Source organism: Diorhabda sublineata, chromosome X (genome assembly GCF_026230105.1).
Source record: "Diorhabda sublineata isolate icDioSubl1.1 chromosome X, icDioSubl1.1, whole genome shotgun sequence".
Lineage (NCBI taxonomy): Eukaryota > Metazoa > Arthropoda > Insecta > Coleoptera > Chrysomelidae > Diorhabda > Diorhabda sublineata.
The window spans coordinates 35,764,718-35,784,760 of NC_079485.1; the positions used below are offsets into that span (position 1 = coordinate 35,764,718).

The window sequence follows — 20,043 nt, forward strand, 5'->3', positions numbered from 1 at the left end:
ATGGGTTATTTTAATTTGTGTACATTCATGTATCAAATTCACAAATTAAATTTAAAAAAAAAGTTGTGCATTATGAGTGGGTAACACAAACTTTATGCTTATTCATACAAAAATAAAAGAGTTAAAGACGAGTTCATTAAGAACAAATTGTAAAAACTTGAAAAAAACACAAAAAGCACCGACTCCATTTTTCACCACCTTTATCAGCATTCATTGAATTTCCGCAAAAGTCGCACTCTTCATCTGCACTCTTTTCGTCATCTGTTGACACATAGCGAACGCTATTTTCACTTTCGGACGAGGTGTCCACTACCTAATATTTTTCTTTTGCAATATTTAGTTTAATTTCTTTGAACGGCGAAGCTTTTGGAGTTGAATTTTTTCCAAATTTAGGTCTTTTATTACCGATTTTATTTTTTTGCTCTTGTTTCTTCTGATTTCATCATTCTCTGTGTTTTTCTTGGCTAGTGCTTTTGGAAACAGCTGTACTTCTGAGAAATAAATCCTTTTTCGAGGATATATATATAGTTAAATCAAGTGACTAGAACCTGTTTAATGTGTGATGTGGAAAAGTTATCATGATGATTCCAGCATCAGAGGCTTTTTCGACTGCTTCAATGTACAAATGTGCATCGTGATTGTTCAAGAATAATATAACGTGTTCGTCCTTTGAACAAGTTGCCAAACTTAATAAAATGCTCAAGGAATTTAAAGAACAGCTATTCATTTGACCAACTAGTGGGAGCTACAGCTCAGATTGTTCTAGGAGGTTTGCCAAATAGGATTGTCTTTAAAATAAACTGGGGAATATAAAGGATGGTGTTAGATTAAGTTTGAAATTTCACAGAAAATAGAATAGTTCGGAAACTTTGTTCAGAGTTAGGATCCTCAAGTTGGTACTACAGCCTATGACACACACCAATTTTTTGCTATATTTGCCCTATCAAATTTATAACTTTGTGAAAACAACTGCTTTTCGATGCTACCCAATCTTCCAGTTCAATTACACACAACGGATTTAAGGTCTATAAACACTAAAAACTAAGAAGTTATTCATTAATGCAGAAACTAAAGTAATAAATCTGAATAAAAATCTCGTTCTGGGTTAAGATTTGCAATCAGCTGATAAGTGATCTATCTGATCCAGAAACATAGTTTCCGAAAAGCCCTGTGTACTTCTTGCTTTGTATACTTATTATGGAGAGTAGAGGTAAGAAGAACTCTCTCTATGTGTAAAAAGTGTCCGTATTATTGCGAAAGTTTAAGAATAGGACAAAATTAAAAAAAGGAGAAATATATTTTTGTATTATACAGGCACCATTTTTATAGCAGATCGTCCCGCATCGCTTGCGAGTGTCTATTGAGGAAAATTATTGAACTACTATTTTTCGCTTAAATGGACACATTTGAGAATCAACCCAATTCTTCTCACTTATACCCTCCATAATACTTATTAAGAAAAAAGTTTTGTGTGGACTTCAATTGATCTACTTGCTACTTTTTCCTATAGTTATGACTCTCCACTGGTTTGCACGATCGGGTAACATCGTAATGTATTGTGACTCTCAGCTGCCTTCACACCACTCCAAAATGAACTAACCTTGACAAAAGCAACTAAACGAACGATTATAAAGAAGAAGAATGTATTAAACGAATTAAACATAAATCATTGTTTATTATTTATATATAACTGTTTAAAATGTGAAGATTGTTGATACAATTCATATTATCTCAAAATGAACTGGTAGAAATTATATTTTATTAGCAATGGGGTGGATGACATGTTGTCAATGTAAATCAAACGACGAGAAAATAATAGAATTAGATTTTTCAAGATGTGGGATTTCTGAAGTACCTAATGAAGTTTATGCCAATTCTCCGACACTCGAAGTCTTGCATTTAGAAGGAAATAAAGTATGAATACAAATAGTATATTTCAACATTCTAACCATTATGTTACAAATATCCAGGATAAAAAATGTAGAATTCTGAATATCTTCGTCTGTCTTCTACTTATTTTTATACAAAAGTATACGTCTTGTCCTAATTGATATTTCTGTTTCAGCTGAAAGACTTATCTCCACAGTTATTTCAGTGTATAGATTTAAGATACCTTAATGTGAGTGATAATGAAATCCGAGCCATACCACCATTGATATCAAAATTGACCAATCTACAAGTTTTAATATTTAGTAAAAATGGTAATTATTTTCTTTAGAAAACTAGCTTAATGGCTATTAGATGAAGAAATGTCTAAATTGTGAGAAATATATTATCTAAGAGAACGAACTTAACATTTTAAAATTAGTTTTAGATGGAGTTCATCAAAATTTAGATAAACTTAGCAAATTGACTATGTTGGATTTAAGTATGAATGATTTAGGTAAAGTTCCAGAAGCCATTATGAGCCTTATTAATTTACAACAACTTTGCCTGAATGATACAGGTATTGATTTTGTTCCTGCAAATATCGGAAGACTTTCTAATTTAAGGATATTAGAATTACGAGATAATAATTTGTCTGAGCTACCTAAATCTATTAGGCGCTTAACTAATTTACAACGACTTGATGTTAGTGATAATAATTTAACAAATTTGGTGAGTGTTTATATTTGGTAGCTGGATCTATTTAATTGTCACAAATCACTATTTGCTAATAATATAAATCAGTTTAATAGCTATTCATTGGTATACTTATTAAAATAATTTTAAAAAACAGTTATAAACCCATTGATACTTATATAATCATTTGTACAATTTGAAAGAAAGAAGGAATTTCGTTTTTATAATAGGAACCAGACAGATAGTTCCTAAAATTAAAAACATATTGTTTAATTATTATGTTGCAGATTTGTTAAATGCTTATTGAGTAAATCATTGTTGAGAAAATATTTTAACAAGTACTGGTGGTCAGAAATTCTTTGTTGAGAATTCACATGTTTTATTTTTTTTTTTAAACTAAACTTAAATAAATCTTAAATTGGCTGTATGTACATTAGTAGAGTTACTTAACCAATTAATAATCATTGTGTCATTGTACACAATCTTTTCAAATTTTTTAGCTAGTTCTATTTATTAAACATTGCACAAGAAAATATGTAACTATTATTAGGTGTTTACCAAATCTTAATTATTTCTTTACAATAATTAAACCTTCCTGCCACCCCAATAATACTGTAACCACTACATACCTCTCTAGATCCATGATTTTGTTTCCTTTATGATAAAATAAACAATAACACTATACATATCACAATAAAATCGTATAAAATTTTTTTAATTGTTTCTAAGAGTTCAAAAAAGTTATTAAAACAAATTAAATCACATAAACGTTTTATGCAGCTAAAATAAGCACAAAATTGCAATTGAAAGAAAACCAAATTTTAGAAACAAAGTCAGTTGAGAAAATTAGGTTATATTTCAATTTCGCCGCCATCGTTGGCGTTCGAAATGTTCCAGTAAAATCGGTATCACCTGGGTTAGAGTTCTATCTGATTGGCCCGGAATATGTGCCATTTATCGTATGCTAGTATTAGGGACCTCACGCCTTAGCTCATCTAATCTAGTGTTATGTGTAGGCTTTGTTTCTTTTTTCCAGAGGTCAATAAGCAACAGTATTGTTATTAGAACCTAGCCTTAATGAAAATTTTATTTGAATTGTTATAATAATCTTCAAGATATAGCAAGGATAAGTTCTGTCAAATAACACTAAAATATCCAGAACTTGACCTTATTTAATTTTTTCTCATAATATGACATGATGGGTTCTTAGTTCATTCTTACTTATGAATCTGTATCATATAAAAATGTCATCATGTTTTCTCTTTTGGATAAGGATTAGACCTAAATTCAAAACAAAATTTTAGGTGGTAGCAGAAACTCTATTCATAGTTGCAAGAAATATTTCCAAAGTATTTAGTTCATTAATGTCTCATTCAAATTTTAGATTTGTATATTTTGAAAATTTTTGAAGTTACCACTTTATTGACCTTTTTTCTCTATTGCTATCTAAAGTTACTTATGTCAATAATAAATTTTTGGTATTAGTAACAAATGAACAGGTACATAATGTCCTGTTAATGTAAATATAATTTTTCAGACAGAAGTATGTGAGTCACATGGAAATTTGACTGAATTATGGATAAATGGCAACAATATATCTGAACTTTCAGTATCCATAACTCACCTTAAGAAGATAAATGACTTTGATGCCTCATATAATAATCTAGAATCGGTTCCAAAAGAAATTGGGCATTGGACAAAAATAACAAATTTAATTTTAAGCTTTAATAATTTAGTTTCATTGCCAAAGGCTGTTGGAAACCTCAGAAATCTTCAAGTTTTGAAACTTGAATCAAACTTTTTAGAGGAACTGCCTAGCACAATTTGTAAATTAGTTAATTTGGAAGAACTCAATCTGCAGAATAATTCTTTAATAAAAGTACCTAGTGGGATTGGGCATTTAAGGAAACTAGCAACATTGATTTTGTCTGATAATAAGTTACAACAGTTGCCTTTAGGTAAGTGATTATAGCGTTATCCCAAAAAACATTAATATTTTATCTATTTATATTTGGATTCTATTAAAATGTTTAAGATTTTTGTTCAGAAAATCCAATATTTATATTTAGATTTGAAATGTTGTTTTATCATCATGTGAAGTTTTTTTTTTTAATTTCTAATTATTTTTATTTAATAAATCATATTATGCAGTAAAGCATTTGTAATATAAATGAATCATTACAACTGTGTTTATGTTTCCAGACAGTATTATTTGTCCACATTTCAACTTCTTTGTTTAATTATTACATTGATAATATTTAGACATATTTTGTATATACAACTATACATTTATTCAATATTATGTGACATGAAAATTCAATCTATGATTATATATTCTAAGTTTTGTTCCAATAAAAATATACCAATATCTTGATATATATGAGAATATTTTTAATTTTCAGCATGTTACCTTTAGTATTAATTTATTTTTTAGAAATTGGTAGTTGCTGTGAACTTTCAATATTAAATGTTCATAATAACCATTTGGAAAAACTTCCAGATGAAGTTGGTCATCTTCAAAATTTAACTACTCTTGGATTAATTGGGAATAGACTCTCATACTTACCTATAACAATTTCAAAACTCCAAAATCTTAAAGCACTATGGTTAACACCAAATCAAACACAGCCATTAATTCATCTTCAAAATGAACAACTGCCAGATGGTCAGGTAGTCCTGACTTCAGTTGTTTTTCCGCAAACGCCTCTCAGAGAACCTCCACCTACACAACTACCTATGGGTAACCAAAACTGCCACATTACATTCAATACAGAAAGGAATGATTCTGAGGTTACAGATGCACAGATATCCTTGAGTAGGACTCCTACACCGCACCACAAGGAATTAAAAAGATTACGAGAAGTGTTGAGAAATTCTCATATTCCAGGAAAAAGGGTAACTTGGAGCATATTATTCAATTAACTAAATAACTAAGAAAAGTCTGTGATTTCACTGAAATCTCTTAACAATGTACCGGGTGTCCCAATAAGAATGGCTCCCGGCCATATCTCGGGAACCGTTTATAGTACAGCTTTGGCAAAAAAAATTATTTACAGAGCTGTAGGTCCACCGCCAGAGGGCGTAATTGAATACCAAAAATTTTAAAATGATTAATTTACAAATTTTGCCTAATTAAGATGCATTTAAACTGTGATTATCATATTCTTCAAAAAACTCAGCATATATTTGATTTTACAAGTTTTAGTCTCTCTCTTCAAATAAGAGGTGGGGGAAGCGGGGAACTTTATTATGAAAAAACGCCTGTAAGTCCAGTTCTACTCAACCTATCTATCTAAACTTAGTCTTTTTGAAGAGAGCTCCTTTCTACCAATGTAAGTGTTATAATTTTCAAACAACCTAATGAGTAACGTATACGCTAGAGAGCGCTATTTATTTATTTTTTTAAATCTACCTATCCTTGAAAAATGTTGAATGGAAACATCCAGTTTTAATTAAGGAATATAAAAGTAGACCAAATTAGCAACAGAATAGCGAAAACCGCATTTCGATATCCTAAGAAATGTGTAAATTTTAAACATTTTTTGACTCCTCAAAATTGTCTTTCCTTGTTCTATTAATAATAGTTCCAATTATTATGTCAATATTACTTATGCTGTCACCGGGAAACTGCGTTATGGAAGTTAAAATGGAAATATAACTTAAGGTACCTCGCTAGTGACGACCTAAATGTTCAAATTGTCGCCCATCATTTTCGATACAAGCGTTTATTCTTTGAAGAGTAGATTGAACAGCAGTATCAATTTCTGCTCCAAAAGTTTGCATAGATAAGTTAAGTAGAACTGGACTTACAGGCGTTTTTTCATAATAAAGTTCCCGCTTCCCCCCCCCTTTTATTCGAACAGATAGATTAAAACTTGTAAAATCAAATATACGCTGAATTTCTTGAAGAATACGATAATCATAGTTTAAATGCATCTTAATTAGGCAAAATTTGTAAATTATTCATTTTATAATTTTTGATATTTAATTACGCCCTCTAGCGGTGGACCTACAACTCTGTAGATGATTTGTAGGTTTTTCTCTAGGTCACTTTTGTTATAATTTTTTTCCCGAAGCTGTACTATAAACGGTTCCCGAGATATGGCCGACAGCCATTCTTATTGGGATACCCGGTACATACTTGCATCAAAAAATACCACAATACATATATATATATATATATATATATATATATATATATATATGCAGTGTGTATCAAAATTAAGCCACTGTGATTATGTATCAAATGAAACATATATATATATATATATATATATATATATATATATATATATATATATATATATATATATATCTTCTAATAATAAATCAACTTTTTTTAGCCGTTAAATATTTCCGAAATAAAAGAAGCAAAAGTAACAAATATATCAGGAGATCTAGCTGTATCTGAAAATAGTTTAAATGGTCGCGACTCTACAGAAATTCCTGAAAATCTATCTGACATTACTAGAGAGATAAACAAAACCCCTCCAAAACAACCTCCACCGTATCATATAGCCGCTGTTTACTCTAAAAACGCACATTTATTTACTCAAAATCAAACTGTAAGTCCTCCAAGTCCAATGGACCAACCAAAACAATTTAGCCAAAAACAGCCTCCTAATATTCATATGCCGACTCCCAAACTACCAAGCAATAGGAGTCACATTCCTGTTTTGCAAATCGCTGATGCAAATAATGGTTATAAAGATGTTAATATGATGTGTGAAGATGATTTGAATCAGAGTAAACAACTTGTTAAATGGCCATTTGGAAAGCATAAAGTTTGTCAGGTTTTAGAGGTTGAGATTCCTCAATCATTTACCCCGAAAAATATTCGTATTGTTGGACAAAGTAATGTAAGTATTGTGTCAAACTAACAAAGTTTTTTCATATTTTTCCATAAATAGCATGATAAATAATTGAAAGCAATTGGGAATGCAAAATTGGGCCAACATTTTTTTTGTTACACTTTTCATGTTTTCCACCCCAAGCAGATGAGCTTTGAACCAAATATTTAATTTATAGATGGCAGTTTTCTCTTTTTATTTCAAAATAATTACCAAACTATTAGATAAAACGAAAATTAACACTGACAACTGCACATTGGCGAAATTACAGATATTGAATAAATTATCTACTGAAGGTGTAGAGCAAGTCAAGTAACATAATTATTTTGAAATGTTGAACTGATCAAACATCACATTTTTCAATTAACAGAATAATGGCGAAAAAATCTAGTATTTAAAAAATTAGGGAAATGTGTGTTTTTATATGAGGTTGTGAAAATTCGTAGAGTATTTCAACCTTGAGCTTTTTCTGGTTTGATAGATGGATTAGCAAGTGAAAATAATCTCAAGTGTCCGCTACACAAGACTTTTAGTCCCTTTTTTATTTTAGGTCCCTAAATGTACCTTTTTCTGCATTTTAGTCCTTAAGTCCTTTTTTTAAATTTTACATCAAAGATTGTATGATTTTTTTATATATAATTTACCACATTGTCGCATACTTTTAATTTGATGATCGTGTTCAGAAACACTTTTTTTCGTTTGTTTATGACTGCCAGATAAAATTAAACATAAGTTGTATGATTGGAAGTGAAAATTATCACATTCATCTACTTTTTTTCTGAAAAAATTCTCAGTGGTTACATTTACTCATCGTGTCATTACAAATATATGGTATTTTTTAAAATAGATAATAAATACATTTTTTAATCAGTATAAAAATATGTTGTTGTGGCAGATAACTTGTATGAAGCTTGTGTGTATTACTAATTGAATTGGTTATTGATTCATAAAGGTTGAAGAGGGAAAGAGTTGCACTTCTCCCCAAGTATGTCTTTGGTCTCCCGCCCCTTTTTTGAAAAGTTAACACATGCCGATCCAATGCATCGTTAGGGCCTCGAGTGTATGGTGCTACGGGCCTCGCACACACTTGAACCGCATCTGCTTGTAGTTGAAAATACTTGTCACTGATCATTTATGAATCTTGATTTGAGAAAGCATATTATACTTTCATCTTTAGTTGAATTTAATTGAGTTTGTTTCCAAATATTATTTATTTAAAATTATGTGTTTTTCTGCATTGTACTGATTACATTACTTTCATTGTACTTACTTGTTTACATATACTCTTTGCAAATATTTTATTATTAAAATTGATAATAAAATGTCAGCCACTTCCTATCCAGGATATGTCTGAAATCGAACATTAGTAACAGACAAATAGTAAGTCTAAGATATTTGTTAATATGAAAGTTGTAGACACAAATGCAGTGTGCATCAAAATTAAGCCATTGTGATTATGTATCAAATCAAACATATATATATATATATATATATATATATATATATATATATATATATATATATATATATATATTTTAAAATAAAATTTTTTAGGGTTTGTTCATAGATTATGTAGATCCTCAAAGTGAAGTATTTCAGAAAATTTGTATTGGAGATAAGATATTGGCCATTGATGAAATTGACTACACTATTATGGAACCAGTCATTGCTTATCAAGATGCATGCCAAAGAATGAGCAATTTAAAAACTGTGACTGTCTCGAGAAACCCACCACTTTAGCTAAGAGGTTAAATGAATTAAATTCACCATTCTTATTGGGTTAGTATGAAATATCACAAAACTGCATTTACTTCGTCAGAATCAAAGTAAAACTAGAAGATTTTTTAAAAAATATATCATTAACTGTTTGAGTTACTATCGTATGTGATAAATTTCACCAAGCTTGATTTATCTTTTGCGATAAGTTTTCTTCATTATTTTGTTATTGCAGCACTGGGACAAAAAAGAGTTCTCTCAGCTACTTAAATGATACTACAATTGCGCAATGAAGTTTTACAACGTATTGATTATAAAACTAATATTATACACTTTTGACAACACAATTATCTTTCAGATTGTCAACTTTCTCTTTATTTGATACAAATACTTTGTTCTAAATTTTTTATGACTTATTTCTGTACACAAGAACTGATGGTTTGCATATTCTCGTGCAGGTGGTTGATATTAATTACTGCTGTATGAAATGGACATATAATAATCAATCCTTATATCTCCCAATCTATACTTCTTTAATAGAGGAGAGGGACACCCCCAATTTTTTTGATGCACCGACCAACTTCGTCCTAGTCGCTAAAAGTGGTCTATCCTTATATTGATGGGATCGCTGAATACGAATATGATATTTATTTTTATCTAAAATTGGGGCTTTATGGTGAAAATCGAGTTTTTAACCAAATATGGGAAAAAAATGTTTTGCGATTTCGCGTGTTCAACTCGCTGTATCTTTGCAACTAAACGTTATATTTTGATGAAAATTTAATGTCATATACAAGAGTGTATTTTTAAAGAATATAAACCAGTCCAAATTTCCCAAAGCATTTTCCGACCGAACAGGAAATTTTAGAAAATTTTTCATGCGGTACCGTAACTTTTTAGATACTAATGCAAAAGTTGAGTGATGAAGTTTTTAATTTCCTTTTTCTGAATTTATAGTATTAAAAATTAAAATGCAAAGAAGTTTTGTGGAAATTTTCAGATCTTATTATGCAGTAGAAAAAAATATACAGCGATTTCAAGCTAAGCGCTCTCGCGGCTTGACAAACGTAGAGGGCGCGCACATCTTCAATCTTGTCTCTCTACTATAATATGTGGTCCGAGTATAGTTCTCAGTATTTTTCTCTCGATTATCTTCGGGTCTTCTCCCTTTTTATTTATGATAGTTGTTTCTATGGCGTACGCAATCACTGGTCTTATTAATCTTTTATATATTTTTATTTTGTCCTTTTTACTAATATTCTTACTTTTGAGTAAATTTACTTTTTCCAAATGTTCGATACTCTCTTTGTATTCCCTCTCTTATTCTTTCTGCAAGTTTCGTTAAATAGTTACTGGATTTGTCTCTATCTAACAATTTTATCATCCTAAATCTCAGTTTATAATGTTTAATATTCATTTGTTCAATTAGGAAAGGGAGAGCGGGGTCTTAAAATATATATGTCCAAATTTGTTATCTGGGAGTATAAATATAAATTTCTATCAACGTATAGGTGCTGATGAATATATCGAGTATGTCTCAGTGTTATTCGGAGAAAAGAAAAACTCCCTTAAAGTAGTAGTTAGCTATTCGCGGGGATAGCTATACCCTTCCAAAACGTTCGTATGCTTATAAAAAATATTTCCCATTACCCTATCCATTACCTGAAGAACCAAATACTTGAAATCTGTCATAATTAATAGATTATTGCCCAATATCACAACAGTAATTATTACTTACTGCCTCCAACAAACATTGATGTTTGATATATTATTTGATTATGTTTGAAACATCCCTCTACACTAGTCCCTCTATTATTGATCTAAAATTAATTGTTTGAATATTTTAACACAAATCAAAACACATACTTGAAATAAAATGGGTCATATATATTCAGTGATAGTTATAAAAAATATAACAGCATGTTTCATGTTTACTGTATTTAATTTTTAAGTATAACTTTAACTTTAAGAAAATCATTTTTTTTTTATTTTGTTGTTGAAGACATTATATCCTCTTTTTACAATTTACTAATATGTATTGCCTGGAAGAAATATGTATTGATTAATTATAGGCAAACAGTTGCTTTTGTGATAAACTGAAGACGATAAATGTTTCCAAAACATATATGTGAAATTCATTTGTAATCAGCCTGAGTATTTGACTAGTATAATAATTTGTCAGAGTTGATATACATAGATGTATAACTGTTATTTATGCATAAAATACATATTTATATGATATATATTAATGTAAACAGTATTCATAGTTTTACGTATGCACGAGTTCTTTGACAACTCTAACATTATTTACAATTTTATAACATTTTTAACGCTTTATCTATTTATCTTTGTAGTTATTATTGCATTAATATTAAGAAAATATTAATAACATGACTGATTCGAGTATTTTTGAGAATAACTATTTTTGTGTGATATTTTGAGTTATTATTTATGTATGAAACCACAATTATATTTTGGGTTTATAATTTCATAGTACTTAAAGTTATTTGTTGAAGAAAGATGGTAAAATTTTTTAAAATTTACATATTTCGTATAAATTATAGTTGCTTGAGCATTATCAAACCAGGCATTCAAATAACATTTATTAAATTGATTTAAACAAATAATTTTTACCCAAAATAAGACTAAATTTGAAGATTCTAGAAATTACATGAACAATCTGAGCAACTATATTTCTTAGACAATTTTAAAAAGTAATTATTAGTTATTTTATTTCATTTTCAAATGTATAGTATTAGTATATAAAATTTTTTTATACCAATAAAAAAGTTGATAAAACATATTTTTACATGCGCATTGGGGACTATTTTCTTTATTGAGTTCAAATGAAATGATAATGACATATTTTAAATAAAGATCTGTTAAATTGGACCCCATGATTATATTGAGGAAAAAAATTTGCATTGTAAGGGAAATCTTTATGATGACTTTTATTAAAAAGGAGATATTTGATGTGAATATAATATAGTAAATTCAAAATTTTCACCACCTTTTTTGTGCAAAATATTATTGTAACAGCTGTATAGATATATACATTGTTAATCGTTTTTAATGCATGTTCAATTATTACTAGAATTTATAAATATTACAATAAGGTTGTTATGAAAATCAAAGTTGAAATCAAAATTTTTGAATTGTTATAAAAAAATTTTGTGCAATGATCTTTCAAACTTTTTATACAAACAGTTTCAGAATTACGTACATTAATTTCTGTGGTTGATGGTATGTCCAAAAATAAGGGTACCCCTAACACTTGAACCCTGATTTTGAAATTTTCAATATTATTCTTGGAAATGGGCACAGCATTTTGTTTTCTTTGACATATTCGCCTTATATTATCAAAGTTCTGTTTATTATGAATACTTTCAACATGTGATGTGCATTGCTTGTGAATCGGTGAATATTTTTATTTTATTAAAGCTATAGTTAACCTGATGGTTTGAGTACTTGGTCGCAGGCCCAAATCTCATAAAACCTACGAAAGGCAGTGTGGGTTCAAGTAAGACGATGGTAATTAAAACAACTAATTTCCACTGAACTCCAATATGTTCATTTTTTGAGACAAATGTTAAAACATTTCTATAATTCCAATTATTAAAAATATAATTTCGAACATTATTTTAAACAAGATAACAATGTGTAGATCTTTTTTATTAGTTTTCGGCCACTTGGAGTTTTTTCTTCTTAGTAGTGTGAGGTGTAACAAACTCTTTTTGTCTTTTTAAAATTTGGAAGTAGGTAACTAATAAACCAGTTCTCAAAAATTACTAAACTGATCCACCCATTCTTACTACAGTTTTATCTAGCCTCAGATGGGCCTTCTTCAGTTGTCTACATTTTCATCCTTATATATGACAAAAGATAGCATTAATTGTCGTCCTGCCTTTCCATAAAAATTGTAGTTATGATAGGTTTTGTTGTATTCCAAACTTTACTATTTAGTACCCTTGTAGCAAACTACATTGTGAGAGGGTGTGTCTCGAAACAGATTTCTGACATTGTGAGTATATTCAATGTTGTCGACCCTCACAAATCTAAAATCAAGTTCGGCACACAAGTTGTTTAAGTGGTTAACTGGTTAGGTTAGGAAAGGTTGCAGCTTTTTTCTCTAGTTTTTATTGATTTATCCTCATACTCCTTGGTTAACAAGATATACAATGAATGAGTTATTTAGGACATGAACAAACTTCAATTTTGTTTCAAAATAAACTTAATATGAAATTTATACACCTACCTCCAATTTTAGGCTATTCCTTCTGTCTATAGAGACGTCCTAGACTTACAATCTTACAAACTTAACGGTTTTGATTATGAAAGTGGTTATCAGACATTATGATGATGAATCCATCCTATATGAATACAGATTACTTTTGGAGTATAAGTTAGGGTTATCAAGACACATATTTAAATCTTTATCATTGCAAAGAAATAGTTTTCAAAGAATAGTGTAATAAAAAGGTGACATTTGCGATGAATTCAATCTCGAAGCTATACATGTATTTTTTTGTAATAAATAATAAATATGACTCTTTTAAAAGGTTGTATTTTAAGTATTGTATTTATCATTATAATTATTACGATTGAGAAAAGTATAAACAAAGCACTATTTCAATTTCGGGATGTACTATTAGTTCTAGAAATTAATATACATAATTTTGGACCACCTTTATATGATTGTGATATGTCTTCCAACATTACATCAATTTTTAGAATTATATTTTAGTTATATTGATTTTTGGTATTAGATCGGCTATTCATTATTAATATTAGTTTGTAAATATCAACAATTTAAAGCGTTAAGTTATATTTTGGATCAAAAATAGAACTCATTTACTTTTTATGATTGAAAAAAACGCAGGAGATCACAATTTAAATTATTCCAATAACATCCCTTAAATTTGGATTTTAGATTATTCGAGTACAAATTTTGTATTACTTTTCAGTTTCAATACATTATTAATCAATATAAATTACACAATGATAAAAATTAGTTATATTAAATTTATTTGGGATATCTACAGAGCTGACCGTCCCTAAAATAGGAAAAGATGCTTCATTAATTATATTAATTTTTGAGATATTAATTTCTTTACAGTCTTTTTGATCTGTGAAGATATGTGATTTTGTTTCTTCGACAATTTTCTACATTTCCACTATCTATGTCTCTTATACTACCACACTTTTAAAGAGTGAAGTAGCTGAGCTCCTGCATAAACAGTGCCCGATGTATTCTTAGAATTTTGTAATATAAGAAATTAACCATTTATGCAACTTTTCTAAAAATGTGAACACCAATAAGTTGTATAGTATATTTTTCGGATTTATCATAATCAAATAATGATGGTATTTGATGTAATGACGACAAAAGTTCTTTCCATGGTCATTCCAAAATTAGGAGTTTTATCTCTAATGTGGTTGACTCCTATATAATTGAAATTAATTTTACAAAGTTATTTGCGACGACTATGGAGGGTAGAGGTACTTTACGCCTACCGAACAAATTATTAATGGAACCTAAAATAAAAATAATCAACAGGAAGAGTAGGAATTAGTTTTAATTTCTTTTATTTTCACCATACGATGAACTAAGCGGGAATCGTGTGAAACACGAGGACGGGAGAGTGTCGTGGTTTTCAGCTGTCTCAAAATACTGTGACTCGCCGTATAAAAACGATAAATGAAAACACAAACGAACAGCTCCAAGAAGATATTGCACCATGTGTTGCTTTTTTGTTATAACTTCACGATTCAACAGATATCATTGATACTACACAACAACTTTTTATTCGAATGGTATTTGAAGATTTCTCGACTAACGAAGAAATATTAAGTTGATTACCTTGAAAGGAAAAACTCGTGACCTTGATATATTTACGGAACTCTAAGTATATATTAGACCTTTCTATCAACTCGTATCAATGACAACTGAGGGGCCACCTACAATGACAGATATTCATAATGGGTTCATTGCTCTTTGCCGAGGATTTTCCAGACTTCATTAGCTACCACTGCATAATTCATCAACGAGTAGGTACTAATTAGTATGAACACATAATATGTAATGGATATTTCTTTCAAGGATGTAAATTCTATAAAAGAAAAATTTTTCCAAAGGCGACTGGTTAAACAGAAATTAGCTGATGAGGAACCAGATTTGAAATTGAACACTGATGTAAGGTCGTTGATAGAATCAAGATTTCGAGATTTATTGGACGAAAAAATAAAATTTTTTCAACAGATGTGTAATGATTATCAGCGTGTGGTTGATTTAGACTTGCAATATGATTAAGCATAAAATCAGGAACTACAAGGAAAGAACAAAACAGTAACAGAAATTATGAGTTCTATTACAGCATTTTAAAGCTAAAGAACATATTGGGTCTAATTAATCCTTGTATATAGTAATATTAAAACTGCAATTAGAACAGTTTCTTATGCAGACTCCTTGAGAAGATAATGAAATTTCTTAAAGCATCGTGAAATGTATTATTGCTACTAGTTCAGAGTGCTGTTAATCGCTATTTGAAGATGTTGCAGCTACTGATGCAAGAGGAAACTTATTACGCAGATTGGAAACAGGATGAATGCTGTCAGCAAATTCATTTTTATTTCCAATGGAGTCCTCAAAGTACCCCTCGGCGACCGCTGAGGACCTTCATTTAGTAGCAGTGACCACTAAAGTGTTAATTTTAAGTGGTTGGATTGTGCATTTACTGTTAAGGTACTTTATAAAAAATCGTCTATGAGACTTGCTAGGAGAGTGTAATGCAGCATATTTGCAGTAATAACTGACGGAATTTAGAATATTAGAAACAAATTTTCTAATTATTCTATTTCATCTTACTTCATCTTCACGGCCACTTCTACCAAATACACCAACAATTATTGCCATTTTATCCGTGTCTGCAAATTATAAATTTGTTCTCTTGTGAGAATTTTTGATTTTCTCGGACGGTATCCCACTTTGTCGCTCCAGAAATTAGTAAGGAAGTAATTTGTTGCTGATGTTTAAATGATTTTTAATAAGTAAACAGACTTCTATCATGGATCACAAATTCGATTGTCACTCAAAAAAAACCAAAAATACAGTTTCACCAAACTGAATTCAAACTTTACACCATGCATGTATGTATCATACTGTTGTTTCGATTTCGAGGCAGCAGATCCAATGTCGCTCTGCTTGCTGCCTGTTTGATGTCCAACGGAACAGCAGTGTCGAGTGTCGGTACTACATACACGGTCAGTTTTAGTCAGTCGATTTCTTTATTAATCATATTTATTGCTCCAGTAAAATAGAAATTATTAATAAAAACACACCAAACAATCTTAACTTTTTACAAATTTAAATGAATGTGGTCATGACATCTTCAAATTACGTTATTAGGTAATTCTCTTACTTAAAGCAATATCGAATCGAATTCCGTATTTTCAAAGTTGATTAACTGTAGGAAAATATTAGTGAAAGTTTTTTGTTTTCTTTGTAAGAAGAGTGTTATAAAATATTATGTGTGATATACGTGTTAAAAGTGATTTTATTTTGTTCGTGGAGTTGATCATCTCTACAAAATAAAATCTTATAACACTTGTATCATAAATAACTATTTCGAGGTGACCGCAGAAAAACATATTTACATTCAATTCTTACATCAAACTTTATTTGCCTTATGCTGACAATTTACAATGGTAATAGCTTCAGTGAATTATATTAAAACGGTATTATAAGGCTATAGGGCAACGTAAATGCAACTCGTTTATTTCTCATTTAAACTAATGCCTTCATAAGATCGTATCGAAACAAAAATCAAATCAAATCAAAACATTAAATACATACAGAGACAACGCTCAAAACGTACACATACAACTGTCTCCTACGACTGCTACTACTGTACTCTAAAGCACAACTTCGTATATTATTTTTTGTGCTATATGCTATATTCTGATACAGATGATATAGCAACTTTTTGGCCCAAATCTTATTAGTATCTCCTATTGGAACTTTTTTGTATTGTTTTAAAGAAAATTTGCTTTTATAAGTGTATATTGCAATGTTTGATTCTCAAAATAGTAATTGGAACTGTACAGTGATTGTTTCTGAGTACTGAATGTTGAACATTAAATTTGGCTTTTGATGTATAAATTATTGCCCTATGTTTGACATGAGTTTTGTAAACAGAATTTTATAATATTTATAATACTTTTCATATGTAGTCGAAAATAATATTAGAAGTTTATGAAAATGTGATCTCCTTTAAGTAAACTTTTCCTAATGTTTCATATTGTATGTATTTAATATTTTAAGCTTAAATGTTTATTTTGAGGCTATGTAGATGTTACATATTTTATGTATAAGTTTATTGTATTTACCTCATTTGAATTTTCTATAACAGGCTGTGAATTTCTCTAAAGATGTAAAACTTTAGTTCCATATTAATAATTTCGAGCATTATTTATTTTTTGAGCTGCCAAATAACACTTTAGATTACTAGAGGCATATTATTTATTGTAATGTACAACTTATTAATGTATTGCGATAGCTTTTGTAACTTTTAAAAATAAAATGTTTTCAAGATTTTATTAACGAACATGTTTTTCATTGCCCCTTATTTCCAACATAACTTTCATAGTAACAAAATTATTTTATTTGCCACAAAAACAAAACATCTTGTCAAGAACTGGCAGTGTTCATTATTTAGGTGTTTTGATTTGAAAAGTGTTGCACATTTTATTAAAGGGGACGTTGGAGCACATGAACATTTTTACACAAATGTGAATTAGTTTTGAGGGAACACTGTTCAACTGTTGAAGTTTGAAAACAGTTGGTTTGGATACTCCAAGAATTCTTGTTTATTCTAATCGCATTGATAAGAGATAAATATAAATTGATTTGCATATAACAATTTCGAACAATATTATTTATTATTCTCCCTACATGTTTCTCAACAAATTTAAAAAGAAGTTGCCTGAAGAGATTCCATACATAGAAAAAATATGATCCTATCCTATTTACTGAATTAATTATTTGTTGTTTTTACATATTGAAAACACGTTATTCAATTTCATTCAATCGTTTTCTTCCTTTGGGAAGATATTGTCAAGTATAGTTAGGTGTCAAGAAAATACAGGTATTATCGTCGAGGATTCGTGTAATCAGACTAAGATTACGGTAATTGGGTCAACTGTCCAATCAAGGGAATTTGTCTGCGTAAATGATTTCAACTATAACTTAATACCTCGGAATAAGGTATAATAATTATTATACTCAATTCAAAGTGGATATCTGATGAAAATTAACCAGTGTATGTCACAAAAAATATGAACCAATTGTCCTTTATAAGTGCTTTCAGTGTAGATGAATAGATTGTATAACATGCTTTTATCCCCATTTTAGTATTCGCGTCCATAACCTAACCTAACCAAAAAGTTATTTTGTTAGCTGTTGGTGGTTGAACTCTACGAATGCTGAGTAGATAGAACTTTTACTAGTAGAATCCAGATCACTGCATCAAGTCAAAATATCGTCTCTACCTACCTACACATACACTTAAAATTAGGTATTGGTCCGGGAGGCAGCGGCTTTTTTTTTCAAGGAATTTTATCCCGGCTGACATTAATACGGTAAATTGTAGATAAATTCCTAATCACGAATACGACTGTCAGCCTCAATTCCATAGATGAGTGCGCGCAAGTTTTCTAAAGTGATCTTATCCCAGTTGAAATTTTTATACAATATTGATGTTAATTAGCTACAAAAAATAACCGTCGTAGTGTGATAGACGGGAGTCATGTGTCAACCGAGTGCGTTAACTTGACAAAAAATATGAATTATCTTATCCCACTTAAAATTTTTACATATTTTACATTTCATACAATTATAAAAATACAATAATAATGACCGTCAGTGTGGGTAAATCTTTCAGTCAGGGCGACGACGTGCGACATTTTCAATCGGCTGACCGACGACTTTTTCCTCAATAGACAATCAGCTGACTATCATTATCACATTTCTATTTGTTAAAACTATAATATTTTCTAATTTCATTTGAACTTTTCACAATTCACCTAAGGTAAACATGATACATTGTATGTAAAATATAGTATTTATATATTATAGTCTCCGCTGTATAATATAATATGTATAGTCTAAAACTAAATACTCTCCACAACAAAGGTTCCAAATTCAAAGATATTTCATAACTGCAACCTCTTTGTTCTTCTCTCCTTCCAATGCAGAAGGGACAATGGCTTATGTACTGTTCGTTCCTCATCTTCAGTTGAAACGTGACATTCTCAATTTGAGAACGTGAACAATATTTTGAAAATACTATGGTGTCAGAAAAACCATTTTGTGTATTTTGAAATGAAAAACTGAACATTTTCACTGCTGTTACATTGTATAAATATAATAATATTGATAAAAATTGACGAGTCATATCAAAGATTAAGCAAATGATTACATGTAATCATGAATCGGTTTAAAAACAATTATCATCAATTACTTGGACTTTTATGAATATGAATTTAATCAAGGAACGAACATTAGAGCCATAGTTAATATGTGCAGGTCACGAGGAAGCAATCACAACAATTATTTTTCATGTTTGCTACGAAGTTCTGATACAATAAGCTGCTCCAATACAGATATTTTATTCATTATGCTGCGAAATATTAATTTAATCTTGAAGAATGTACAAATTTCGATGCATGTTAAAACCCGAAATAATTAAAAATTCATCGATGTTACCAAATTGTACGAATCATTGGGTCCAAATTTGAGTTCTGCATTACCTAGATTTCATGCCTTCACGGACTGCGATTTTAATTCAACTTTTTACCGTAAAGGAAAAAAACCGTTTGAAATTCTCCCGAAGTCTCCAATGTACATCTAATCATCGAT

At 29.7% G+C, this 20,043-nt stretch overlaps 1 protein-coding gene across 1 annotated transcript; it reads left to right on the forward strand.

The window, feature by feature from the left end:
• Positions 1 to 1,570: 1,570 nt before the first annotated feature.
• Positions 1,571 to 17,728, forward strand: LOC130451380 (leucine-rich repeat-containing protein 1). Its single transcript, XM_056790358.1, has 7 exons — positions 1,571 to 1,914; positions 2,066 to 2,201; positions 2,309 to 2,598; positions 4,100 to 4,520; positions 4,997 to 5,457; positions 6,906 to 7,421; positions 8,967 to 17,728. Exons 1-7 carry the CDS (start codon positions 1,768 to 1,770, stop codon positions 9,150 to 9,152), a joined length of 2,157 nt encoding a protein of 718 aa, XP_056646336.1. The 5' UTR covers positions 1,571 to 1,767; the 3' UTR covers positions 9,153 to 17,728.
• Positions 17,729 to 20,043: the final 2,315 nt, after the last annotated feature.

What these genes read in the sequence shown, in the direction of transcription:
- LOC130451380 (XM_056790358.1), top strand. Translation starts at nt 1,768, where the DNA reads ATGGGGTGGATGACATGTTGTCAATGTAAATCAAACGACGAGAAAATA. An exon ending in TGCATTTAGAAGGAAATAAA is followed by an intron (nt 1,915 to 2,065) that starts GTATGAATACAA and finishes TTTCTGTTTCAG; the next exon opens with CTGAAAGACTTATCTCCACA. An exon ending in GTTACAACAGTTGCCTTTAG is followed by an intron (nt 4,521 to 4,996) that starts GTAAGTGATTAT and finishes TTTATTTTTTAG; the next exon opens with AAATTGGTAGTTGCTGTGAA.